Genomic DNA, 12,306 nt, shown 5'->3' with positions numbered 1-12,306 from the left:
CATGTAGATGGTGACTAGGCTGGCTAGGGCACGAGGGTGCTACATGCGTGGGGACTGCCTGCCAGGTAGACCCACTCTGTAGCACCCGTATGCCCCAGGCAACCCTTCTGCAGCATGCTGAGCCAGCACGGATCAGTTCTGGGCTGGCAGGCTGACTCCCCAGGATCCCCTGCCAGATGTGGCTGTGCCACCCCAGCTCAGTGTGCTGTGGTCCCAGGCACAAATGTAAAAGCTGTGCCTGGGAGAAATAAACTCCAGTACAAACTGTCTAATTTTTAACATAGTTGAATCTTCCCTATGTTTCAGCACTACATTTATCCATATTCTCCAACTACAGTGTTAAATATTCTTTCCCACTGTCTACCCTACTGTGTTGTACGCTGGTCTACCTGGACACCAGATTTTCTAATTTGGCTTAACACTCAAGGGAGAGGTCTTAGAAGACAATGAGAATTCAAAATGTCTGTTAAACCCTGTTTATAGTGTTTGGTCGACACCAGTCAGGCAAAATAAAAGGGTTTAAATCATGTCAGCATGTGCCATGTTTAAAGAGTTATGCTAACACAGCTTCTTTGGAAGTGCAGGTGGAGCCTCTATGCCAGGAAATGCTTGACCCAAAGGTCATTGCCACTTAATTCCTGTTTCCTCCTCCCCCAGGCTTGCTGACAGATTCACCATCAATTAGAGTCAGATGTGATACACCAATCTTCTATCATGGTTCAGAATGACATTATGCATGAGTGACCTGCATCGTGATGGACATTGCCAGCTATTTTATTAGCTGTACTTGCTTCTGTTCTTCCAGGAGCTTTTACTTTATGCCATCTCAGTTTGGCACAGTTCATAATTTCCTCTTCTCACTGTGCTCTGGACACATATTTGCTTCGGGCAAAGACCGGGTCTGCCTGGTGAGGAAGAAAAAAGAGAAGAGGGCAGCAGGAAAATGAGTTACCATAAGCCAGATGGCAGAAAAAGTTTGCTGCTGATCTGCTGGCCTATGATCCATATTGCTCAGCCTCCATTTTTGGGAATGTTTTCATCCTAAAGAAAGAGGAAAAAAGCACTTAAGGCATCAGAATGGTACAGACTAGTCTAAACCCTAATTTTCAATTAATCTGCTTCCCACTACTATTAATGTAATGTAGTCCCTTCTCAAAATATCCATCATAGTATAATGAACATGCTTTTTTTCTTAAAATACTTTTAAGGCCTGTGGTTGATATAAACTTCATATTCTTGATTACAATCAGAAATGAGGATGTTCAGCTTTAGAATGATATATATCCAGACATAATCTAGTTAGTGACATATCTAGTTAGTGCTACATAACCAGACATAAGCGAGTTAGTTAACCTTTTTCCTAGCTAACAGTAAAAAAAAGGGTTCTATAATTATCAGCCTGATAAACAGATACATAGCTTTTTTATTTTTTTAGTGTGTTACCAGTTGTAATACACTTCATGAAAAATTAAACCAGGGACATGAAATATTAATAAAAAAGTGCCTAATGCAAAAAACTGTAGGTTTTGAAAAGCTATTTTACTATATTGAGCTTTAGAATCTAGAAAAAATGCTCAAAGATTCCTTTTTTGTTTTTAGAAAGGTGCTGCAATTTCAAAAGCTTATATACAGTGCTTGGTGCTTGGCTGAATATGTCCCAAAGGTCTGGGAAGCAGGCTGCTGAAAGGCAAAGAGATCATATGGATTTCAGGTTTTCTGGTTTTACTCCATTAGCCTCCAGAAGTCTGTAACTCTAAAAGGCCAAAGGAAGCTGGAGAATTAGCTCATCATCTACTTCCTGGGAGTATTCCACTTTTTTGTAAACATTTAGACAATATACATGATTTCCTGTGATCAGAATAAGCTTATCACTGAAAAAGCATGTGGGTTGTATGAAACAAATATCAAAATCACAGGGCCATCTTCACTAATTGTTTGGTGCTGATAATTGCTATTTGCTCTTATTTAGGGTTATTTATTATGAAATGTTTATACTGTGATAGCTCCCAAAGGTTCTTATCTCTGTGGGAATTATTGGTATTTGTAGTTGAGATTTTAGCACTGATTTCACTCTTTTGAAAAGTCTATAAAGTGAGCAGTGGTAAGATTTACCTGATTTCTCAGTAATTATATTGTAGACCAGATCTTCAACTGCTGAAAAGCATTATAGCTCCATTGCTTAGCTACATCAGCTCAGAATTGGGCTCAGTATATTTTATATATTTTAAATTTGGCTGACAACATTAACCTTATGGACAAGGGTTTCCTAAACTACAAAAACCTTGAATATATATTTTTTCTAGGATGTAAACCGTAATGTAATGTTCCACTCTTACTATAATTTCAACTTAAGCTGGAGATGGTGTCATTTCTGGCAGTACGAAACAAAGCTGAGGGAAAAACTATTCTCAGCCATGTGGAACCTTGGTTATTAAGAATTATAGTTAGCATTACTATACCTTCATTTGCATTTAGTTCAAATGAACTAAACTAAACCAGGGCAGGGGAAACCTCGGATATTTGGTTCATACTAACCTTCCTCCTATTTTGTTAACCATCCCCTGTAAATGGTATATTTAAAAACTATTTTATGTATTTTATTTGAATCATTCACCAGGTAGTTTCAAAATTATGCAATGGTGAACGAACATTGATGCTGGTTGCAAAAGCAGTGTGAGGACTTAGCAGTTGGACGTGTGATGGACTAGCTAAAGGGCGGAGAGGGGAAAAAATAAACATTTGTTTTGCAACATGGAGCTGCAAAGCTTCTGGTGGGGTGTGGAGCTCATGTGAGTAAACTTCCTGCTTTCCATGTGTTCCAGCACCCTTTGCCAGACTTCCTTTTATATTCTTTGTCTATTTAGGTTGAACATACCTTGAAGCAGTTACTGTCTTTTTCCTGTGTCATCTGCAGTGTGAACCCAATTACCACCTAACGGATAAATAGTAAGAGGGGTCCAATAGCTTTCCCTCTTTGATACTGTTCATGTAACCTATATGAATTACTATAGCTGTAATCTTGAAACAATATCCAAATCCTAGATCCACAAACCTTTAGTTTTCCTTATGTAAAGAACCTTTTGGTATATGATGTCTGGCCCTAGCAGCCGGAAGTTAACCAAAACCACCTGCCTCAGCTTTACCTGTAGCTCCTGCCCACAGCTGCCAAAGTTTGTATAAACCTCCTTCTCCCTCTCCCATTACCACTGATGGATAAGTGAGATGTCTCACTGGATTTGGGAATGGAGCTATCAGTGAGTAACCCTCCTTGGGGATGTCAGTCTCATACTTGACAATTGCTCCTGTCTTTGATGTGTGGATAATTGCTGGTTGAAATCTTTTTGTGAAAACATTTCTCCTTCTCAGTCAAAATGGCTTCTTTTTTTTTGCCAAAAATACACATCTGAATCTTTTCAAGAATTCAGTGCAAAACAAATTATTCTGTGTAAAAATAACAAAAGTTATCTCCTAATTTTTTTTTACGGATATTAGAATAGTTTTCCCTAGTAACCACTAATCAGATTTTTAGACAGTATTTACTGATTTCCAGTTAGCCTCTCAAAAAAGTTTCCCCCCTCTCTCAAAAAAGATCTCTCAATCTAATCTATTTCAAACGAATTAAACAGTATCTTCTTTGTTACAAATGATCACAAGATATTAATCCTGCACCTTAAAAACTTGCCTATAGCCAGTACTGACAGAGAGAGGTCAAATCCCCCATCATTTTAGGATGTGAAAAAAAAATTAAGTATGCTTAGTTTATTTCCAGCATCTTCCATTAACCTGAGCTTCAGAAAGGGACATTCACTTATTACCTCATGTGTAATTTGGCAATAATTCTAGTGAGGCGACTGTAATTTTCCATTGAGAAATCTGAATCACAGCAAGGAATCACAGGGCTAGTCTGTCCTCTACCAGGAATAGGCTCAGCTTAAGTGTCCAATATCTGCATGCTGCTGGATTGGACTCATTTCAAATACTGTAACTCCCTCCAAGACTAATTAGTGTCCTCTTAATATATAGACTATGATTGTGATAAATTCACAAAGCCACATTTACCCTGTCATATTAAGGATTATCTAATGTAATGTTTATACATTACATATAAAGTCCAAGGCCTACAGGCTGTTTGGATTTGGGACTGTAAAGTTTGCATATAATGGGTGCTTTATCTTGCAAGTAGTAGCTTATCCCTTCTAAACTGGCTAGGAATGTGGTTCTTGTGAATGGTGCTGCTCTTATGAAAATCAATAAGCAGTAAATCAACTTATGTCAGAGCTGAATTTGGCCGATTTATATGGGAAGAACTACTTTCCCAAAATGCCTGTTTCATTTTAAAAAAAAAATATTTTAAATAGCAAAGTATCCCTGTTCAGCAAACAAACCACAACAATTATTTTGAAGCTCTGTTGTTGGACTTTGAAGGAAGAAAGTCATGTGGCCTAAACCACCAAACTTCTCCAATTTCAAAAGAGCCAAATCAATTAGAATGAAACAGGACAGAAAGAGCAACACCATTTCCCACTGAAGGGCTTACAGAATACCAGACAACAGCAGGAGCAAACTTAAGAGTTAGGCAGAAAGTTCCCCTTCTCAAATGATATCAGTTAGAAACCCTGAGATACCCCTACTCCACTGGTGCCTGTACCTAGTTGTGAGCAAAGGGGTCTAGAAAGAGAAGCGGGTGGGGGAAGAGAGGTGCACCAGTAGGACATAAATACAGACTCTCCTAAATACTAAGAGTTTCAATTCAGTTTGTTTTATCTACACTACTATAATTAAGGGTTGGATAATTTTCTGGGCTTCTCTTGAGTTTCACGTAGCAGAAACTGGTGAAAACAAGCAATTTACAAAGCAGGAAAACTGCAAAAGGCAGACATCTCTTGTAGACACTGACTATATACTTTCATGAGGGTGGGGGGGGGGCTGATCCATATAACTATATAACTACATTCATATTCCATAAAGTCCCAGACTCCTGTTTTCCAAGAACTCTGTTCCCCAGAACTAGGTAGTGCATAACAGCAGAACACAGCTTGTCACCATTCATATAACAGACATAAACTCAGGTAAATCACCTACGTTTTAAACACAGATAAACAGAAATTCACATGGCTGGGCTTTGCACACACCTTGAGTTTACCACGCTGGAATGCATGCTGGAAGGAGAAGTCTTCAGGCAAGCTCTTGGAGCACCTTGTTAGTCTCCTTGGCTTTCTTACACGTGTACAGCCATTTGATTATCCGAGCATTGCGCTCTATCACTGAGGTGCTGCTGGGGACCTGCTCAGTCAGTTCTTCCTCCAGCAGCCCATCATCCCCACTGTGCCTTGTAAAGTCACTTTCAGATGTCGCCACACTGATGCTGCGAATCCTGAAGGACACATTGTCAGAAACCACTGAGAAGTTCTCTCTCCCCAGATCCTCAATGACCTCAGGCTCAAGGCCGCAGTATTTAAAAAAAGTATCAAACTCAGAAAAGGACTTGGAGTACCGAGAGCTGATGTCTGATTGGGACCGATGCAGACCTTTCCTCCTCACATCCTTGACCTCATCAGGTGCAACGGTCAGTTTTGGAGTGTCCCCATACCCTCTGTCATGTTCAGCTGGCACTTCTGTTTTTGCCGGAGCGGTTTGTTCAGTCCCATGGTTATTGAGCTTATCAGCAGCATGTTGTAAAGAGATATTTTCTTCATTTTCTGGTGTGGTGACTTCCCTTATTACTTTGGGTGTCTGCATCTCAGGAGAAGCCAGTTGCTTTTCTTTTATGGGTCCTTGGAACAGCCTCCTCACCAAGCTCCCTCGTGTACTCTCATTGCCTTGCCCTTTCACAAACTCACATTTCTGGCGGTAGATCACGAGGGAATCTGGCCGTATCTGCCTTTTGGGCATGCTGCGCCTTGCTATGGGGGGGACGTTTTGCAGGGGAGGACAGCAAGAATATACAGCATTAGCCAGGTCCAAGTTTTTTGTGTCTTTCCCTCCACCCAAGTCCTTAGTGATTTTCTTGCTTTCTACTGAACAGTTCTCACTACTGCTCTCTGAGGCTGAGCTAAGCACAACGACAGGTTCCTGTTTAGTGCTGATTACCTGCTGACTTTTTACATACTTGGCCTTGTCAGCTGCCAGTCTTTCTACAGCACTCCTCCTGCTTGGGGTGCCTGCCTCCATCTGTCTGCGAAGGTATTCCGGCCCCTTGTTAAGAAGTCGCACTGTCAAAGAGGAATGAAAGTCCGAGATGGCATGCATTCTCACGGCATGAGAGCTTTCAGCTGGCATATCAGTTTCAGGTACACTGATCCCACTTGCAGCTCTTAAAAAAAAGAAAAAGAAGCCCACTCTCTGGATGCTGCAGCTTCCACCCCTCCTGCAGGAATCCTGGCACAAATTCCACAAGCCTGTTTCTGGGGTGGTTACTTACTTAGGACAGATGAGACCTCATCAGGCTGAGCGAAGCCCCACGGTTTGTGTCTGCTGCACTCAGACTGCACACCTCCACACAGCTGCTTCCTTGCACATTCACCTTACAGTGAAGCCAGCCCCTGCAAGCTCCACACAGCCAATCATGTCTGAATACAGAAGGCCCTGTGACATCAGCAGTGAGCTGGGAAATTGACGTTAGAGGAGTGGCTCAGACCATCAACACTTCATTGCCTCCAGCAAGGACAAGCCCTAATTAAAGTATTTGTACAGCATACGCTTTCAGTACTTCCCTCCTATGGCAGTCTGACTGAATCAAAACACTGGAGAAGTCTTGATAAGGCTGATGTTGCCAGTGCAGGCATTTGAATGTTATGGGAACTAAACTTCACGTGTTTTTTCACAGAGGCTTCTGTGATTCTGTGCTGTATGCTCCAAACTCGTTTCTTAAAATGTTTCCTCTAGTTACCTACAGTATTTCCCCCAGTAACTGCCAGAAGCGACAAACAGAGAACTCTGGAGGTGATCTTGCAGGGGCTGATCCTGCAAAATACAGCATGTTTCCCAAGAATAGCTGAATGCTCTATTCTCATAACCAGCGACTCTTATAGGACACGCAGCACATTTCAGGATCAAACCTCTAAACCTAGACTTGCTGGGTCCCTTGTTAATATATTTTTAAAAAACTTTCTGTTTGGCTAAGTACAGGCATTCAAAACGCCCAAGCCTTAATTGATTTAACCTTTGCAGGCTGTTCTAACTTGCGTAGACTGAACTGATTTGCAAGTAAATAGACATTCACTTTTGATTCTGGAAATGCAGGCACATGGGCTCAGGCTAGAAGCTGGGGGGTGCTAGAACGAGTCCTCCCTTCCCTTTTGGGGCAGCCACATGGCTGGAGGGAAAGCTGACTTGGGGGGAGGGAGGGGTTGATGGTTAGCCACTGGCAGGCCACTGAGTATGATTATGGAAGGGTTTAAACTCCCACCCTGGCCTGCAGGGACCCCAGCCAGGGTATGCCTGGAGGGGGAAAGGGGAAGCAGCACCTACCAGGTTTGTCCTGGGGGATGGGGGACATGGTCAGACACCAGCTGGGGTAGCACATCAAGCAAAGGCAGCCAGGGAGGGGGATTAAACTCTCCTGTCACCCCTCTCTCCCATCCACATGGGATCCCAGCTAGGGTCTGCTCGGCTTTCCCCTCTGCTCACTGCTAATGATGCGCTATAAGTGTGTTGTAACACCTGGTGTTTGCTGGCTAGCTAGGATGGAAGTTGGGAGTGGCTTGTTGGGACGCAAAGGTACTCTGTGCCTTGAGGTTCTGCTCCAAACAGATCCTTCTCAGGCAGCTGCTTGTCTGTGCCAGCTTTTTTTTGTGCAGCCAGGAGAGTTGGGGCGGGTAGGGGCCAGTGCTGTCTTCTCAAAGTGAGTCCCTGCCAGACTCAAGTCTCCTGGCTGCACAAAAAAAGCTGGCACAGACAAGCAGCTGCCTGAGCAGCAGAGAGATCTGTTTGGAACAGAACCCCAGGGCACGGGGTTGGGACACTTCATGTCCCATCAAGCCGTTCCCAGCTTCCATCCTGGGGAACCAGCAAGTGCCAGGCAATGCAACATGTTTATATCATGTCATCGGCAGATGGGTAATTCCTGAACAACCCCCTGCCAGATGGGAGAGGGGATTAAGGAGCAGTCATGAGGTACTGCCCAGGCCAGCTCTGGCCATGCTCCCTGCTGTGCAAGTAGCTAGCAGGGTGGAGAGCCAGACAGAACCCAGCTGAGGTCCTTGTATCAGTGGGAGAGAGGGGAGAAGGGGGAATTAATCCTCCTCCCTCCCCCACTTTGCCTGAGGCTGCTGCCCTGGTAGGCTCTTGTCATACCCCCCATAGCATGAGTGATGAGCAGGGGGGAAGCCAGGCAGACCCGGGCTGGGGTCCCTGTGCCTGTACCTTGTAGAGGAAGGCAGGGGGGTTTAATCCCCCTTGCTGCCCCCCCTTCACCTGAGGCTGCTGTGTGGTCAAAGTGTGGCCACACCCCCTGCTTCATAAGTGGCCAGCAGGGTAGAAATCCAGGCAGACCCCAGCTGGGATCCCCATTAGTGGGAGAGAGGGAAGTTGGGGGATTTAATGCCCTTCCCTCCACCCCTTTGCCTGAGGCTACTGCTTGGGTGGGCTCTGGTCATGCCCCCTGCTGTGCAAGCATCCAGCAGGGTGGAAAGCTGGGTAGACCCAGCCTGGCATCCCCATGCTGGTGGGACAAAAGGGAGACAGGGGATTCAATCCCCTTTCCCCCCCTGTTTTGCCTGAGATGCTGCCTGAGCTGGTTCTGGCCACACCCCTTTCTGCATGAGCAGCCAGCAGCATGGAAAGGTGGGCAGACCCAGCCTGGAGTCCCCATGTCAGTGGGAGAGGGGAGGCAGGGAGGTTTTTTCCCCCTCCCTTCCTCTAAGACTGCTGGCCCATGCCCATGCACATGCACTCTGGCAGGGAAAAGTCTGGCTGCTCAGCCCCCAACTAGGCAGACCAGGCTGTGCCAGTCGGGCTTCTCACCCTCACCTCCTTGTCAGCCAGCTGTCACTGCTTAGGCTAGGGAGCAGAGGGCTAAGGAGTAGGGCCAGCCCTACTCTGCTCAAGCAGACAGCAGAGCCTAGCCCAGCCCAGGGCTGTAATGCATACTGGGTGCTGGGGGACTCCGATTTAACTTGAACCAAGAAGGGGTCTGGGACAGAAGTTCCATAAATTGGTTTCATAGCTTTCATAGATAATAGGGCTGGAAGGGACCTTGGAAGATCTTCCAGTCCAGCCCCTTGCCCCAGGGGCAGGAAGTCAGCAGAGGTCATAGGATCTCAGCAAGATAAACATCCAAATGTCTCTTGAAGGCATTCAAAGTAGGTGCTTGAACCACCTCTGGCAGCAGTCTATTCCAAACCAGGGGGGCTCGGACACTAAAGAAGTTCTTCCTTATGTCCAGCCTGAAACAGTATATGGAGGAGTTTGTGACCATTCAATCTTGTCATCCCTTGGGGTGTTCTGGTGAACAGACGTTCCCCCAGATCCTGGTTTAACCTGAATCAGCTAAGTCTGATACTACATTTGACCAGGTTCATCTTAAACCCGTTTTGGCCATTTTGAAACAGGTTTATGTGCGCTGAACTTCTGTTCTTTTGCAGGTTTAAACCAGTTTCTGATCACTTAAACCAGTTTATGTGTAACTTCTGTTCCTAACCTTTAAGATATAAACTGAAATGTCTGCAAGAGCCATCTGCTAAACGCTCCAGGCCCATTCAGGGAAAAGGAGTCTTGCTGTGCTTCTGAAGGTACTAGGAACACCTGCATAGTTCTGTGATATCATTAAGATGTTATTTGTTGATGGCAGCAGCTTTGTGTAGGTACTATGGATTGACACCAGCTCTAATTTAATTTCTTATTTCTTTTTTGTTAAATGTGGGGTAGATTTCCAAAAGGTTTCCTTCTGGAGCCAGCAGGGTGTGTGTGTGTGTGTGTGGCCAGTCTCATTAAGCATTAATAACAGAAGGTTAGAAGAAAACTACCTACATGATATGGAAGTGTGGAAGGTCTTTGCACCTCCATATTTGCTACATGTCTAAAATCTAAAAGCAATTATATGTGCTTTTCTCCATGGGGATTGGTACATTTTTTTTTTGTAAAGAGTAACTCAGATTATCATTTTTACTATCATAAAAAGTGTGGCTGACAGACCTTCAATTACAGAAAAGGGAGTTGGCATATGTTTCCTCCTGGACCTCAATACTTTCTGTTAGAACTTGTATCCTTGCCTCGCTGTGTGGCTGTAGAGGGTCCTCAGGTACCAACACAGTTTCCAACACAAGGGGTGCTCATCAGGTGTTTGGAGATGGGGTATACTGTGATGCACAAAGCTGAGCTCTGTGGGGACTCCCTGCATCCGACAGGGAAGCTGGTTCCACAGGCTTTGCTGCTACAGTAAAAGCTCTGTTATCCAGCATCCATGGGAAATGTGGGGTACCAGTTAGTCAAATATGCCAGTTATCTGAGAGCTTATCTCTAGCTGAGTGGGTTGGAGATGTCTCTGCCTGGCATCAGTGTGCCAGGGGACAGGGAGGGGGGCCCTGTGCAGGCTGCTTTGCCCTGGACCATAGTTTTCGAGGAAGAAGTGGGACTTGGCCACAGTGGGACTTGGTGTTTTGCTTTTGCTGCGTCAACTTGCTGCCGTAAACCACAGATGCTGTCTATGACAGATGCTGGTTAATAGAGCATTCCAGATGGTAAAGTGCTGGATAACAGCTTTTACTGTATATGGTTCCTCTTCCCTTCCTGCTGAGAAAGCATCAGTTTCTTAGCACTGCACAAACAGCTCTTTAGCTACTCCATGGATTGAGAAAGAGCTCTTCCCCTAGCACTTGCCAAGATACACAGAATGAACTGATTTGAAGGCATCCATATTAGGGCAGCCTGTGTGACTGGCAACTGGTAGTTTAGCTCAGGGTGAACAGCCAGAGACATTTCTCACTCCTGTAGGTGTAATCTCCTAGGTGTGGTGCTGGAATTTCTGGCAGGACATCCCATGGTTCACTGTGTTGTGGTAATCTGAATTTTCCCAGTAAATTGTGAGGGAATTTGCCTTTCCTTCTGAGTGCATGGGGAAGTTCTTGGTATGCAGTGGAAAACAACACTCAACTCTCCTTACTGCTGTGTCTTACTTTAGTCTATATCCCCAACAAGCCTAGCTCAAGATGAGAACACTGCTAAATTGGGGTGAGAGGCTTTTGTGCATGGAGGAGAGACGGCTTATTCTTATTAATTAGAAGCTGTGGCTATCTCTGCAGTGACGATATACCCAAAAGTAGTAACACTGAGCAAGTGTTCTCCTCTTGACACAGTTTTGCACATCTCTCTCTCTATGTCCTAGTGGTGGTTAAACATATTATGGGTGTGTACAGATGTTGCTTTTGTGCCATCTAAAGCACTTTACTGCCATGACTTAACAGAAGTGCACAACTTTACAGCACTTTAAAAATGGGTATAGTGTTTTAAATTAACTCTTGTTAAGTGGGGTATTAAATTTGAAGCTCTGTGTTTTACAGCACTTTATCAACCTACAGTGCTTTACATAACTTCTGTATTCTGGTCAAATTTCTGACCAGTGGAGAAGCTCCAGGAAGGTGAGGAGTACCCCCTGCCTCCTAGCCTGGAAAATGCAGGGAAACTCAGAGTCCTTTCCCCTCCCCCTCCCCCAAACACTGCTCTTCTGTCATGTTTAAGAGCACTGTAACTTTATAGTGCTATACAAGTGGCCTAAGTTACAGCATTGTAAAACAGACATGGAGCACTTCTTTATACTTCTTTACTCACCCTTAGGTCCTGACATAGGAAAGTGCATAAAAACATGCTTCAGAGTGTCTCTATTCAGAAAGCACTTTAGCAGATTAGTTATAAGTCCATGATTCAGGTTTTTTCTGTATAATGAGCTTTTTCCTGAATGGGAACCATAATTTGTATAGTACTTGGAGATCTTTGTACCAAAATCTTTTTAAACACACAAGGTGTTTGTTTGATAAGAACTTTTTTTTCTTTGGTTATGGATATAGCTGACAGTCATAGCTGGCAGCCTGAAAAATAATGCCCTTAAAAATGAAACCATGATCATAAAAGTTAATGACCAGGAAGCTTCTGATTGTTAAAGCTGCTCACCTACAGATGTCAACTGTCTATTTACAATTATTAGAAATTCAAATGTGCCATGGAAGGTTAGGCCTGTAGAGAAAGTTAATTTCTTTTCAGAATAAAACTGGGTAATAAGCTACTTAGAATGGATGAATTGATACTGATAAGATCCATTTTTCATTTTGGTTCCTGTATTGACTCATTTCTTCTAGATTTTTCCTTTAGTAG

General features: G+C 44.1%; 1 protein-coding gene across 2 annotated transcripts; it reads right to left on the bottom strand.

Annotated features, from left to right (window-relative positions):
- Positions 1-214: 214 nt before the first annotated feature.
- Positions 215-6,589, bottom strand: FAM110C (family with sequence similarity 110 member C). Of its 2 annotated transcripts, XM_019537473.1 has the most exons (3): positions 6,422-6,589; positions 5,133-6,212; positions 215-1,041 (listed from the first exon to the last, which is right to left on the bottom strand). In XM_019537473.1, coding segments are annotated over exons 1-2 (1,038 nt in total). In that variant the 5' UTR covers positions 6,423-6,589; the 3' UTR covers positions 215-1,041; positions 5,133-5,175. The 2 variants fall into 2 exon arrangements, with proteins under 2 accessions (XP_019393018.1, XP_019393017.1); XM_019537472.1 differs by having other exon boundaries at positions 5,133-6,589.
- Positions 6,590-12,306: the final 5,717 nt, after the last annotated feature.

Source organism: Crocodylus porosus, unplaced genomic scaffold (genome assembly GCF_001723895.1).
Source record: "Crocodylus porosus isolate Cpor-Errol unplaced genomic scaffold, CroPor_comp1, whole genome shotgun sequence".
NCBI classification, from domain to species: domain Eukaryota; kingdom Metazoa; phylum Chordata; order Crocodylia; family Crocodylidae; genus Crocodylus; species Crocodylus porosus.
Note: the sequence above shows the minus strand (reverse complement) of the source record. Positions and strands in the feature narration are given on the sequence as shown.

Coding starts and splice junctions, on each gene's coding strand:
- FAM110C (XM_019537472.1), bottom strand. CDS start 6,279: ATGCCAGCTGAAAGCTCTCATGCCGTGAGAATGCATGCCATCTCGGAC.